We start from the raw sequence: 15,578 nt of genomic DNA on the forward strand, positions 1-15,578 counted from the left end.
AGCGCCTCAAGGTTGCAGTGGTCTGTCCAGACCTCAAACGGGCAAGTCGTCCCTTCCAAAAGGTGACGCCAAGCCTCCAGTGCTGCTTTAACCGCAAACGCTTCTTTTTCCCATACGTGCCAGCGCCTCTCTGTCTCCGAGAATTTCCTCAAGAGGTAGGCGCATGGCTTCAGGATTCCCGCGGAATGCTTTTGCAGCAGGATGGCGCCTATTGAGAAGTCAGAGGCATCCACCTGCACCACAAAAGGTCGTTCGGGGTCCGGGTGAGCTAGGATTGGCTCCGCTGTGAACAGTGCTTTTAGCCTGTCAAACGCGGTTTGACAGGCAGGAGTCCAATTAAGTACGGCCCCCGGGTTTTTGACCTTGCACGTCTCCCCGACGCCCTTGGTCTTGAGCAAATTGGTTAAGGGTAGGGCGATTTCCGTGAACCCCCTCGCGAAGGACCTATAGAAATTCGCAAACCCGAGGAAGCTTTGAAGCTGGCGCCTGGTGCGTGGGCGTCCCCAGCTCAAAACTGCCTGGACCTTTGCGGGGTCCATTTCTACGCCTTTGTCAGAGATTCTGTACCCTAGGTAGTCCAAGCGCGATTTGTGGAATTCGCACTTGGACAGCTTAGCGTAGAGTTTGGCTTTCCGTAGCTTAGTGAGGACTTGCCTCACCAACCTCTCATGTTCCCTCTGCGTCCTCGTGTAGATGAGGACATCATCCAGGTAAACCAGTACGCCCTTGAATAGGTGTTCATGCAGTACCTCGTTGATGAGTTGCATGAAGACCCCCGGGGCCCCCACAATACCTTGTATTGGAAGGAGCCCAAGGGGCAGTTGAATGCCATTTTCCACTCGTCCCCCTCCCTGATGCGGATTCTGTAATACGCCTCGTGGAGGTCGAGTTTGGAAAACACCCTTCCCTTTGACAGGTGTGCTAGCATGTCCTTTACGAGGGGTAGGGGGTATTTGTTGGATAGGGAAGCGGAATTTAATCTGCAGTAAGTGGTGCATAGTCTCAGGGTGCCGTCCTTCTTTTCCTGAAATAGGACAGGTGCTCCAACCGGCGAGTTTGCTGGTTCTATGAAGCCCCTGGAGAGGTTTTTATCCAAGAATTCCCGCAGTGCCGCTAATTCTCTCTGGGTCATGGGGTAGATCTTGGGCTTGGGTAATGGGACGTCTGGGAGCAGTTCAATTGTGCAGTCCGTCTTGCGGTGGGGGGGTAATTGGTCCGCCTCCTCTTCTCCGAAGACATCTGCAAAGTCTGCATATTGCTCCGGCAGTCCTTCTGCGGGGGGGGGGGGTGTTGTGGGTGTAGTCGACGACTTCTGCCCTCCCCACCGTCGGAGCAGATGGTTTGTCCGGTGTTGGTGCCTGGTAGACCCCGTCTTTGAACTTCATGGAGCGTGTCCTCCAGTCTATGTGTGGGTTGTTGCGTGCTAGCCAGGGGATCCCCAGCACTATTATGGGTTTCCCTATCTGGGTCACCACAAAGTTTATTGATTCCTTGTGGGTGCCCATTGTCAGGGTGACCATTCCGGTCCTCTGGGTGGCTGGTCTCCCCCCCCCCCCCCCCGCTGTAGAACTGTCTAGTTGATGGAACGCCAGTGGTTTAGGGAGGGGGGAACAGGGCAGTTTTAGTGCGGTGACAATGTCCGGGTGGATCAGATTTCTGGAGCACCCAGAATCCACCAGAGCTTCAACCGTAATGGCTCTAGGGCCGTAAGAGAGTTCAATTGTCCCTGCCAGGATGGAGCAATCGTCACTCACCCTGGGGTTGTTGTGCCCCTTCTTCACCACCTGCCCAGCAGCGCTGCTTAGAGCAGGTGGGGAGCGTTTTCCGCCGGCTGTTCTTGGGCATCAATCGTGTCCCCTGTGAGGTAGGCGTCCGCGTCCTCATCCGGGGTTGCTAAAGCTCCTGTCAGCCGTCTGGGGGGGTTGGATGGCTTGTGCGGCGTCTTTGGTGTGGGTCTGGGCGGGCGATCCGTTGTTCTGTTTGTGAACCGCCGCTCGGTGGCCTGTTTTCCCGCACCTGGTACACTGCCTGTGGGCAAGCCTCCATTGTTGGTCTGCGTGCCAGATTGGGCCCGACTGTGGGACTGGTCCTCTTGTGCTGGGCGGGATTTTGTCATCTGTAGTTGTGAGCAGGAACGTGCGCTGAGCGTGCTCCGCTTTTCCGGCTAGGCAAATCCACCCGTGAAGGGAGGCTGGGTCATCCCTGTAGAATGCCCATTGAAGCACCTCCCGGTTGAGGCCACGCTTGAACATGTCGATCAGGGTGGCCTCAGACCATTCCGTGATTTTGCCTGCGAGGACCTTGAACTCGAGGGCGTAGTCAGCCACCAGTTTTCTTCCCTGGCATAGCGCTTGAAGTGTGCACTTGGCCCTTTCTTTCGCCAGGGGGTCCTCAAAGTAATGCTTCAACTCGGCGAGGAAGTCATGGAAATCGGCCAAGGCTGGGGCTCCGGACTCGGACATCTGCACGTACCAGTCCGCAGCCCTGTCTTGGAGCTTGGTGGCCACCGCCGAGATTTTAGCGGCTTCTGTGTTGAAGCAATGGCCGTATTGGGCCATGTAGTCCCTCGCATTTGTTAGAAAGAAGGACAGTTTCGTAGGGTTCCCGTCAAATTGTACGGGGAAGTCTTTGGCGAACCTCCCAATTTGCGGGTCCCCTACCTGTGGGTGGTGAGGGATGGCTCCCACTGGCCTGGGGCCGCAAATCCCTGCGACAGAGTCTCGTGCTTGGCCCCTTCCGCTCGGGGTTGTTGGCGGGGTGGGTATGTTGCCCCGATCCCCTCTTACCCCCTGTGCCGCCTCAGTCTTGGAGCGCTCGCTGACGATTGTTGCTAGGGACTGGAGCATATGTTCCAGGTCTCGTATCTTGGCTTTCAGGGTCGTGTCCTAGTCTGCCAATGTCGGGGACAGGAGCAGGTGCTCAAGGTATCGTACCCTGGCTTCCAGGGCCGTGACCCTGCCTGGCGTGCCCTGGTCGTCCGACGTCGGTGCTGCCAGATGCTGTCTGGTCTGTAGTCTTGCGCCTTCCTGCTCGGGTGTTTGGGGGTAGCGGAGCCTCCAGGTGGAGTAGGGTGTTCCCGTCCAGGGTCCTGCTCTGCCGGCCCAAGCGAGGAGTTGCTGGTCCCCGGCTTCGTCTTCCGTCGGGGTTCTCCCGTCTGGGTTGGAGCTCCAGGTCTGGAACTGGGGTGCAGTGTGGGCAGGGAGGGTGTCCGTGTCCCCTTTCGGGTACACTGCCTCCAGCTGCTGTCAGGTTGCCTCTGCCTCTTGCGGGCCGTCCTTCATGCCTCTGGTGCGAAGTGCTGGCTCCATCGCTGTCCCCGGTTCCAGTTTTCACCAGTTGGTCTCTCCCGCAGAAAAATTTTCGTCCGGTGGAGCTTGGCGATTTTGGTTTGGTGACTCTCAGCTTTATGTCAGGCTCTGCCTGCTACTCAGTAAAAACACAGACGCTAGTGTAGGCTTAGGTTCTGGTTTTATTTGAGTATAGAATGCATGCCCTTAGAAAAGCTGAGAGTGAGTGGAGCGCGCCGGAACGGGATTTAAATAGCCCACGCCAGTCAGCGCTCCACCCCTTCTTACTCCAGGTGCTCCCCGAGCCCCGTCGGTTCCATCTTCGGTAGGTGAGGGGTTGTGGAGCCCCTCCTGTGCCTCGGGCGTTTCCTTGACTGTTTTCCCGGCCAGTGATGGTTCATTGCCGGGCGATCAGGTTCATAATCTTCTTGACAGCTCGGGCGCGCCTCGTGGTCTGGTCTTGTCAATTACCTTCTTTGCAACATTGTATCTCTCTCTTCTGCGCCTCCGGCTAGAGTCGATACTTTGTTGCCAGCACCTGTTGCTCTCTTTTGTTAGCTAGTTGCCTTTTCCCTTAATCCGCCCGGTACCCATTTCCCTGTATTGTTATGTGAGCCGTTGCGATGTCACAAGCATCGTAACGGTGATCATGACAATAGATAGATTTTCTTCATGATGATCTGTCCCTAGCCCAGTCCTTCAGCTCTTCCAACAGTGCCCCCATCAGCACTGTAAGTAAGTCTATCCACCTTGCTGCTGGTCATCCTCTTCTTCTCTTTCCTTCCACCTTTCCATGCATTACAGCCTTCTCCAGAGAGCTGGGTCTTCGCAAAATGTGTCCGAAGTAGGATAATTTGAGCCTGGTCGTTTGTGCCACAAGTGAGAACTCTGGGTTGATTTGTTCAATCATCCATTTGTTTGTTTACTTGGCTGTCCACAGTATTCTCAGGAGTCTTCTCCAACACCAAAGCTCAAAAGCATCAACACTCTTCCTATCTTGTTTCTTCAAAGTCCAATTTTCACTTCCATAGAGTATCATAGGATATACCATGGCTTGCACAGTTCAGATCTTTGTAGGTATAGACACATCACTGCATTTGAAAATCTTTTCCAAGGCCTTTAGGGCTGCTTTACCAAGTGCTAGTCTGTGGTGTATTTCTTGATTGCTTGTTCCTTTACTGCTAATAGTTGATCCTAAAAGGCTGAAGCTATCCACCACTTCAATATCTTCATTGCCAATTCTAAGGCTGGTTGTCCTACCTGTTGTCATTCATTTGGTTTCTTTATATTTAATGTTATTCCCATTTTTCACTGTGCTCCTTGACTTTTATTACTAGGGCTTGCAGATCCTTTGCATTTCAGCTATCAGGGTGGTGTGATCAGCATAGCACAGGTTATAGATGTTTCTTCCACCAATTTCAAAACCACACTCATCTTCTTCCAATCCAACTACCCTTAATATATATTTGGCATATAGGCTGAATAAATAAGGAAAGAGTATACAGCCTTGTCTCACTCCTTTGCCAACCTGAAGCCAGTCTGTTTTGCCACATGGCATCCGTACTGTGGCTTCCTGACCTGTATATAAGTTTCACATGAGGACAATGAGATGTTCTAGGATTCTCATTTTTTTTACTTGAATTCTAATTCTCATTTTGGAGAAGTCAGACCCTAGAGTAATACTTACAAGAGCTTATAACGGAAGGCAGGAGCAGCAGGGCAATAATTGGGGTAAAACAAAGGGGATTGTAATTCTTGAGTCTCTTAAATATATGAACCTTTATTAGTGCATCCTTCTTGTCAATAGGAATTAAAACCATTTGTGGTTGGTTGGTTGGTTGGTTGGTTTGATTGATTGATTGATTGATTGATTGGATATTCTTGCTCAAAAATCATCATAGTGGTGCCCAAAGAGTGAAAAGAACAGTGGAAGCACATAAAAGTCAATAGTAAAACCATTGTTGAAAACAGAACAGCAAAACAATAAATTTAAAAGGCCAAGTAAAAAAGATATGTCTTAAGATCTTTTCTAGAAACAATGAATAAGAGATGGAGAGCAATTGTAATTTTTAAATATACTACGGTTTGAGAACAATACAGGAAAGAATGAGTGGTGCTTTCCTCAAATGACCTCTCCTATTATCTAAATAGCAACATATGTTCATAATAAGACAGATAGTCCCTTAATTTGTAATGCTATAAGCCATTAAAACTGTCAAGATTAAAACCAATATCTTGAATAGAGCCTGGAAATCAATTAGTAACCAGTGCGGATCTTTCAGTATTGATATAATATGATCTCCCTATAGCACAATGAGGTGCCATGTTTTGCACATCTGAACCACCTGGATGCTCTTCAGAGTTAGTCCTTGTAAGGACATGGCAGTTATCTAGATATGATCAGACTAGAGTGGTTGTTGTTTTTTTCAGATCAGATCAACTCAGTTAAAATTAAGCTAGGCACTAAGTATAGCTGTGCAAATGCATTCCTTGCTCTTTCACTCTCCCAGAAAATCAGGATTAGGAAAATATCAAGGAATATTCTCAAGCTATGAACTCGATCTTTTAGGATTGCAATCTTCTCCTGGAACAGTTGGAATTCCAAATTTTCATGCCTGTCTTTCTCCTGACCAGTAGCCCTTCTGTTTTGTCTAGATAATTTCTAGTCAGAGAAATTTAAATGCACTTACTCAGTGGACACTCTAAAGGGCTTTTGAAAAAAAAAATCCCTATTGTCATTTACAGGTAGTCCTCAGCTTATATCCATTCATTCAATGACCGTTCAAACTTGTGATGGTGCTGAATGAGGGGAACTTATGACTGTTCCTCAGAGTTCCAGCCACTGCAGCATTCCCACTGTCATGTGATTGTGAGCCGGGTGCTCAGCACCCGGCTCACAATTATGTCATAGCGAGCTACAGTTACATGATTGTGATTTCTTACGTTCCCTGCCAGCTTCCCACAGGTAAAGTTAATGGGAAGCTGGCAGGAAGTCAGAAGTTGTGGTCACGTGTGGTCCTTGCTTAACAGTAGCAACTGAGAAATATCATCGCTAAGTAGCGCAGTCATGTGACATCATGCTTTACAACCGCATCGCTTAGCAACAGCAATTCCAGGACCAATTGCCATAATTAACTGAGGAATACCTGTATAGTAAAATGTGTGTGTGTGTGCACGCGCACGCCCCTTCGGGTCGATTTTAACTCCTGGCAACTGCCTGGACAAGTCCTTGCAGTTTTCTTGGCAAGGTTTTTCAGAATTAGTTTGCCATTGCCTGCTTCCTAGGGCTAAGAGAGAGTGGCTGGCCCAAGGTCACCCAGCTGGCTTCGTGCCTAAAGCAGGACTAGAACTCATGATCTCCTGGTTTCTAGCCTGATGCCTTAGCCACTAGACCAAAGTGGATCTCATATAAGTAAAATCCCAGTTGATATTAAAGGAAATGAAGCACATGTTTTGTTGTTGTTTATTCGTTTAGTCGTTTCCGACTCTTTGTGACTTCATGGACCAGCCCACGCCAGAGCTTCCTGTCGGTTGTCAACACCCCCAGCTCCCCCAGGGATGAGTCCGTCACCTCTAGAATATCATCCATCCATCTTGCCCTTGGTCGGCCCCTCTTCCTTTTGCCTTCCACTCTCCCTAGCATCAGCATCTTCTCCAGGGTGTCCTGTCTTCTCATTATGTGGCCAAAGTATTTTAGTTTTGCCTTTAATATCATTCCCTCAAGTGAGCAGTCTGGCTTCATTTCCTGGAGGATGGACTGGTTTGATCTTCTTGCAGTCCAAGGCACTCTCAGAATTTTCCTCCAACACCACAGTTCAAAAGCATCTATCTTCCTTCTCTCAGCCTTCCTTATGGTCCATCTCTCACAGCCATAGGGCTGTGGTGTTCTCACAGGGAACACCATTGCTTTAACTATGTGGGCCTTTGTTGTCAGTGTGATGTCTCTGCTCTTAACTATTTTATCGAGATTTGAAGCACATGTACCATCTGCCAAATGTTGGTTTTGGGGGTACGTATATTCAGTCTGGAACTACATGGGCTTGGCTTGCATTACTAAATTGCAAATTCTCTTCATAATGTTTACTATCTCAAATGTATTTATTGCTATGTTTTCTTCTCCTGCATCTTTATTCATGCTGACCAGGTGTGTCTTCTGAAGTAGATGTGGTTTGAATAAAATAATTGAGCCATCACTTTGAACATAATGTGAACTCTAGAAGCAATCAAGCTGATTGTAAGCAAGCTAGCACCTCTAGTCTTCTCTTCTCTTCTCTTCATAGGGAGAGAAACGCAAATTGCATTGCAGCACTCTTGTTCCACTTGATGTTTTTCAGATATGTTGGATACCAATGTCTATAATCCCCAACCAACACGGGCAGTGACTATTGTTTATGAGTGATAGAACATGTAGTCCAATACATCCAGAGAACTCCAGGTTGAGAGAGCTCAGCTTGAAGGGCTTTAAAAAACATGCAAAATAGGGAATCTGAACATCTACCAAGATGTTGGTCATAAATAAACATTTGTCTGAATATATTTCCATCATCTCTTATAGACAAACCAAATGAAGAGTGGTAGGTGGAAAATGGGATTGTTCTCCCTCTGCCTTTGTTATCTCATTTAGCCTTTTAATGGCTGGATTAGGAAAAATTAAATACACCCAACTACAGTATCTCTGGCATTAAAATTGGCCAAAAAAAATATAAAAGGGCATTCTAGACCACTGACTAATTTTAACTTAACTATATGGAGTCTTCAGATAAAAAATAAGTCATGCGTTGAATAAAAGGTCTGTTTGGAACCCTTTCCAATTACAAAATTATCAAGACCAAGCTATAGTTATTTCTTGATGTCCCCAGGGAAGCCTTCTGACGAAAACTTCATGTGGCCCCAACATCTTTAAATAATCTTGCCTTGTTAAGTTGATGGGCATTTGGGAATCAGGTGTTCCACAGTAGGTGCAGGCCCTCTGTGGGCAGGGCAGAAGTTGAACAATGCCCTATGGCAACCAAGGATTTAGTCACTGAACAAAATATACATTTTGTTATGGAGCAAAGAAGCAAAGAGCAAGGATATATTTATCAGTGTAATCTGAACTGTTTGTTCTTAGTTTGGTGGACAGGTAGTGTTCTTGTACTAGAACACTGTACACCCCCACGCATTTTCATCACAGTAGTATCTGGGGCTAATAAGGTACTTTTCTGAGCTCATGGCAAATCAGATTGTATGTACCTGTTCAGTTCCATTAAACTCATAGTATTTACTGCCAAGTATCCACAAGAATCACAGTTTTGCTTATTTTTAAGAAATGTTGGGATTCATTTGTGGGGGTTTTGCTTTGTTCCTGATCCTGGTATGTGAGGATGTCATGGTCCATGCCATCCCCCACCTGATGACTTTCATGTGTATTTGCAGTGGACCAATCTCCTGCTATAGAAGTCCCTAAATAGTAATGACTTTGTAAGGAAAAAACAAAGGAATAGGAGTAAGTTTATGTGGTGAAATACTACATAAGTAACAGTATTGTGATAAACAGCTATCACTGGGATATAGGTAAATTGCTTTCTTATAGTCTAGCTGTGTTCTCCAATCTGATGCCCTCCAGCCATTACGCTTCCAGATTATAAGAGTTTAAATCTGCCATCACTGAAAGGCACTGGGTGGTGGAAATCAAATTGTTAAGGGAAAAAACATGCAAAATCTGTTCTATAGTCTGTGTGGTCAACAGATCTAAATATCTACATAAAAAGGGAGTTCCCATCTCATTAGATGGAACTGATCAATAAATGATTTCTATTAGTTTAACCTACGTATCCAAACATAGCAGCTGCCCCAGGGACTTCTGGTATTGTCTGGAGATGGTTCAAGGAGAGAGAGAGAGAGAAAAAGAGAGAGAGAATGTAATCATATTCTTTAACCTGACTTTTAAAGTAGTGACCTTCTTTTAAAATAACCACAGTACAGTATGAATTTTTGTATTGGGATTTGTCCTGCTGTAACATAGATTTTTTTTTAATGAAGTCCCTCCAGCTTTGAGGGCCCCAGAGCAAAATACATGAATTGCAATTAATTCTGGGTTTGTTTGCATTTAGTGTACATACACAGTATCTTACTAATAATGATTTATCCACCTGCCAGGGAAAACTTATGCACATGTTTTGATCATACAAGTCATTGACTTTGGCTGTTGTCCACCATAAGGCCTTACACTATTGTCTTTCTAGTCATCTGACTCTCTTTCAGCAGGGAAAGGTCTATCTGTGCATGATAGGCTTACTGAATATTCTGTTGCATCCCAGTAGTGCAAATTCCAGACTTGACTATGCAGAAAGCACTGAACCCAAATTGTCATGCATCAAGTAACTGGAATCATCATCCTTAGAGATCAGATTTAATGTGGAATTCCACAAAGAATCTGAAGATTCCCTTTTTATACAATCTATATAATTGAGCAGTTGCTATTCATTCATTAGAAATCGCATTTCTGCACACAGCAGCAGTAAGGACCAAAATTTATTGCACAGAAGATTTTTCCTGTTTGCCTAATTATCTAGCTTGAGCTACTGCTATCTTAATGTGTGGAACAGGTACATCCTGCTTCCCCACCATGCAGGTGGTAGACAGCTGGGGAGAAATATCATGTGATCAGGCCATAGATCTGACTTTAATTGGTGATCTGTTCATAAATTCCCAATGACTAGAAACATATTTAATTTTAAATGTAATCATTTGCTTCAAACAATGCGTACTCTCTGAGGTCTGAATAATAAGCAACAAGAGAGCTGTCAGGCTTTTCAGAGCTGAAACAAAGAATGGTTTTCTAGCTTGTGGCTAATATTTTAATGCTCAGAATTTTATAATTTTAAGTTTGCATTTGCCATCTTGGGAACTTCTTTGATTTGTTTTTTCTCACTTGGCTTAATTTGCTTTCTAGCAGACTGTGATTTTACATCATAGTGACTTGACCCATATAATAGCATGAGCAAATTCAAGCTTAGTTGGAGTTTTTTCTCTGATGCTTTTGGGCAATGTCTGTCTGTGAGAATACCCCTTTGTAAACCCCTCCTTGGAGTTGTAACCAGATCACATATTTTCATTCAGCTACATTTGGCTCCTGAGACTCTGCCAGAGGTATTGAATGAGCCACATGTATGAGCGCACACCAGAAGGCTGGGCTTCATAATATAAAGAGCGTTTTGAGGTGAAAGAGTAATTTAATAGTTTTCATTTTGGAGTATTTTTTTAACACATCATCCCAGTAGTTCCTTCTGTGACCATGCAGGTAGCAGCAGAAACCCTACACTCACCCCTCACCCACCCCGTACCCCTGAAGACAATCTGGCTTGTTTTTTCTTGGGGCAAAGCCATTGTGGCTTTTCAAGCAAACCACCACTCCAAAATGTGTGGCTTAATGTGATATGGAAACATAACTTGTTTTTTCATCCTGTCAGGGTAACCCTGTTTTTCAGAGTGATGCTATTTTGAGGAGGAACGGACTCCCTTACCTACAGTATGTGGTATGGTGGATGGCCACACTGCAGGACTTCCCAGGCAGTAAATGTGAAGGAAGCTGCTTCATTATATGCCATGGGGAAGATACTATATTCACAGTGGTCACCTGCAATTGTTTCTGCAGCAACAATTCTGTCATTGTGCCTGTAGCTGAGATGTACAAGGTGTTGAGCATGCATACTTTACATATAGATCCTTCCCTGTATGGAGCTGAAAGAGAGACACCTTATTTACCCCACTGTGTTCTCATAACAATCCTATAAAGGATTGAAAGGTAGCAACCAGCCCAAAGTCACACAACAAATCTCATGGATGCCCAGTACTCTTGAGGCATATTCCAAGACCCTACCTTGTTTTCAGCCAGGACTTCAAATATTATGTGGCTTCTGAATGCACAAGTGATAAAATATATACCATGTGGACCAGCCTTCTGAAAATAGTTGGAGCTTTGCCACATCAATTTTATCCCACATCACAGAGTGGAACTCCTGAGAATATGGTTGCTGCTGATTGTGCTACTCCTCTTTCTCCAAACTTTTTGCTTTATCCCATTTTTGCTTCAGAATACTGTCTGAACATACTGTGTTTTGCTGCTTCAAGAGACAGAGTGACAGTTGTGTTCATTATAAACAGCTTTGTGTATTTCTTTTATAGTACAGCTGCTAGGTTGGAGTGGTTTTTAAGCAGGTCCAGTACACAGTGGTGCACGTCAATACAATATATTTCTCTAAACCTGTGCTGGTCCCCCAGCCACCTCCTTCTTCATATTACTTCTGTCGGTGGAGCAGCCTGTCTGTCTTCTTTGCTCTAATCTATGCCTGAGCAACTCAGCAGTAGCTGAACCTCCACACAGATGGTTTTTTGTTTGTTGTCCTTGGTTTACAACCTAGGTATCCCTTTCAGAGATGATCTTCAACCTGAAGGCCAGCAAAATGTATTCAGGACTGATGGGGGAAGAATGGAAATTAAAGAACCATATGAACTCTTCACTAATCTGCCATCTGGTTTTCAGATCCTGGTTTTCAATGTAGAATGAGCACATGACTGATTTCTCAATGACTTTCTTTCTCTCTCTTTCTCTTTAAGAGTAAAAAGGATCGTATGAAGGCTTGGATAAGGGCACGCCTCCCTTCCTGGTGCAAGGAAAGAGATTCCTGGTCTGTCTACATCTTTGCTCCTCAGTCTAAGTAAGGCAACCCATGCTTAATTGGTGGAAATGTGCTGGAACATGCTGGGCTTAATGTTTGAAGAGCATAGCAATCACAAAATTCCTGCAGAACTCTCAGAGGCCAAAAGGTCAAACAGACCTTCTCAGCTAAAAGGTTGGAACTGGTATTCACAGAGGCTGCCTGTGTCTAGCACTTCTGAGAAGGCAATTAATACATGTTGTAATCTGAAAACCATGACCAAGAAGGATTTAGGGGGAAAACCATATCCCAGTGACAAGGCACATATTGGCATGCAGAAAGTACTGGGATCTATGATATTTCCAGTTTAAGGAAGCATCTGCTATGAAGTGATGAAGGAATGATCCTGAAGAACTGCTGCCAAGTTACAGAAGCACCTATTTTTCCAGACAGTTATGTCATAGTATAGAAATAATATATCATAGCAGCAGCAGCAGCAACTAGTAAATTATTTCTAGTTTTGCTTGGCTGCTTATCTCTTTTTATCTCACCTACCATCCATGGCCCCTAAATTCCTTGCTTAGCATGCCAAACCTGCCCTTCTCTTCTAAAGACCTCTCACCAATGATATCAATACATTATATGAAGGTAATTTAGTATTGCTATATAAAGTCATTACTTTTTCTATGACACTTTGGAAAGAATCAAAAACTTTCCAGGTCCTGGGGGACTTGTCTATTGCTAAAACCTCCCAGTTTCAGACAGTAGAAACTGAGTTTTCAGAACTAATTATTTGGTCCAAAGTATTAGCAAAAGCACAGAATCAATCCCAAGCATCTCTAGCTAGAGCTGGAAATATTCCTATCTGAAATCATGGAGAGCAGCAGGCAGTCAACATGGACAAAGTATACATAACCAAACTTACAGATTCAACCATAGTTTCAACTGGGAAACTGTGAGCATCCTAGACCAAGCTAAATGCAAAAATACTAGGGAATTCCTGGAAGCTTGGCATTCAGACAAATCAGCCATCAATAGATGCATAGAGATAAACCACATTTACACACCATTCAAGAGAGACAATGAAAAGGCTAAGAAGGAAACAAAAAGGACCAGGACACATCCTCTCCAGCAGCCAACACCCAGATAAGCAGGGATTAACACCAGACAAGCAAACAAGCAGAAGACAATCCCCTAATCAAGGTACTACCAAAGAGAAAACCACACCCCACCGACACTGGCAGGGCAAGCTATTGTGTATAAACAGGGAGCAAACCCCACACTCACTTGCACTGATGATGTTGCCTAGTCTGGTAACGAAACATCTGCAAGCAAACCACCAAGCTCAGAGAGCACCAAGGACTCCGGAGCTCAGCCCTGAGCTACAGATGTTCTCTTCTTATAGCCAAACTTAGCAAAAGACAGATTTTAAACTTTTCCTGGGGAAGAAATACTTTTTTGAAAATTTCTGCTTGAATTTCACTTTATGTTAATATACACACTTCCTCTCTCTCTCTTTCTCTCTCACTCTCACTGTCTCACACACATATATATAGTCATAAAAATTAATCTTAACACCAAATGGATCCCAAACATATCCTCATGATGAGCTAATGTCAGATTAAATTGGGCACAATATTTCTGACAGAGTAGCTTTAGCAATTCTGTGTCCCAAGATCACTCTAAAGTGTTTTGATGCCCTTTGGACTACATAGGTATTGCGCGGGGGAGGGTACATTCCTGCATCACATGAGGCTTCCATCAATGTGCCTCAAAGTAATACAAATTTAACAATTTTTTGAAACACTAAATTGCCCTATGACTTCATGAAATGTTATATTTAAAAGAAATATAAGATCCAGTTAAATGAGTAACCCATTACTCCCACCCCCACCCCCAGTTAAAGCAGGTGGACCCAAATTAGGATAAACTATACTGAGAGAGAGTAGGGACTATTTTCCTAGTTGTAGTTTCCTTCCCCAAAGTTGCTGTTTGCCTCACATAAAAAATTGTCCAGGTTGCTATGACGCTGACTTTTTCCCCAGTTCTTTTAGCCCAGCTTTTGCCAAGCTGGTGTCTTCCAGCTGTATTGGGAGTACAGCTCCCAGAATTCCAAGTTAGTATGAGTCCCATCACATCTGGAAGACACCAGCTTGAGCAGGGCTGGTTTAACTTTATAGGCTACTAGGGAAAAAGGAACTTTAATCAAAGCTTTAATTTGGCCTTTTTCAACCTGTTTCCCTCCCAATGTGTTGAGACTCTGTTCTCAGAATTCTCATCAAATATTGCCAACAGTTTCAAGAGTGGCTCACTCTTAAAACAAGTGAGAATATTCTTCCTCTAAGGATCAAATCCCTTCCCCATCTTTTTATAAGTGTGATTAATCTGATCATCTAGTTCTGCCAGCGTTAAAGGGAAGGCTGGTCAAGATCTTTGAGTTTTGAGTTCTCCATCCTCCAGTTCCCTCTTGTTTCCCTGTCTAACCACTCTTCCTTTTCTCCTTCTCCCAGAATATTCACTCTTTATTGTTTCTCCTCCCTTCCCCACTTTTGACCAAAGTACTTTTCTTTCCTTCCTGCCTGCCTGCCTTCCTCTAGGTTATTTGCAAAAGAAAACTATAATTATGTCCAGCACCTTTTCATAATTTTTTGAAGGTCAGGATAGTGATGAATATGGGCTGAAAGACTCTGGATCTTTGCCAGTGGTTGAATCTAATGACACCCTTCCTACCCATGCCTTTAACTGCAAGATGGCAAGCAAGAACTGATGGCTTGTGATGAACCATAGTGGGCAGCATCTTATATAAAAGAACCATGTTGCCCATCAGGAGTGGATGAATGATTCCAGTAGATCCAAGGCAAAACCCCAGAAGAAACTAATTATCTGCCCCCAGCCTCCAGTGGAGTCCAACTGCAAGGAAGCTAGGCCAGAATGGTGAATCATGTAGAGAACACTGGGCAGCCTGCTTTCCATATGCTTATTTTAACCCATAAGAGTCATTCATTCATTCATTCATTCCTCATGACATGCGAGGAGTAGGTTACACAATTTGGGAAACATGAGGTACCGCATATCAAGAGCAATTTTGAAGTTATGATTTTCTTTAGACAATTTGTGTGGAGGAGGTAGCAGGGGAGGACATGGACAGATAAGAATTGTCCCTGTCTGGAAAGTTCTGTTTCCAAACTATTAATTGTAGCCGCAGCTTTTTTCTAATGGGAAAGAAAAGGTAGTCAGATATGAATAGGAGAAGAAGATGATTGTTTCTCTGTTTTGGACAGATTTCATTTTACAGCAGCTTCCAGTGACTTCTCTTCCTCTTTCCTTTAGATTCCGTCTGATATGCAATAAAATCATTTCCCACAAGATGTTTGATCACATTGTCTTGGTTATAATTTTTCTGAACTGTATCACCATCGCAATGGAGCGTCCTAAAATTGAGCCCCTCAGTGCTGTGAGTAGTCACTAAACTGCATCACCTCCCAATTAATGTAGCCATCTTGTTGTGCACGCTGTGTTTATGTGGGACTTTTATCAATATTTGTTCTTTCTATTGGTTTCTTTTATCAACAGGAGGTGGAATTCAGAGGGCATGAAAGGGAATAAATGGAGTGAAATTAAATTACTCTGATGTGTACTAAGAGATAGTCCA

At 44.4% G+C, this 15,578-nt stretch overlaps 1 protein-coding gene across 1 annotated transcript in view; it reads left to right on the top strand.

Annotated features, from left to right (window-relative positions):
* The window catches only part of CACNA1G (calcium voltage-gated channel subunit alpha1 G), a 216,038-nt gene that overhangs the window by 111,532 nt on the left and 88,928 nt on the right, over positions 1 to 15,578 (top strand). The window contains exons 16-17 of the mRNA XM_063293237.1: positions 11,886 to 11,986; positions 15,257 to 15,380. Of these exons, the coding sequence (XP_063149307.1) occupies positions 11,886 to 11,986; positions 15,257 to 15,380 (225 nt within the window). The remainder of the gene's footprint in view (positions 1 to 11,885; positions 11,987 to 15,256; positions 15,381 to 15,578) is intronic.

Source organism: Candoia aspera, chromosome 2 (assembly GCF_035149785.1).
Source record: "Candoia aspera isolate rCanAsp1 chromosome 2, rCanAsp1.hap2, whole genome shotgun sequence".
Lineage (NCBI taxonomy): Eukaryota > Metazoa > Chordata > Lepidosauria > Squamata > Boidae > Candoia > Candoia aspera.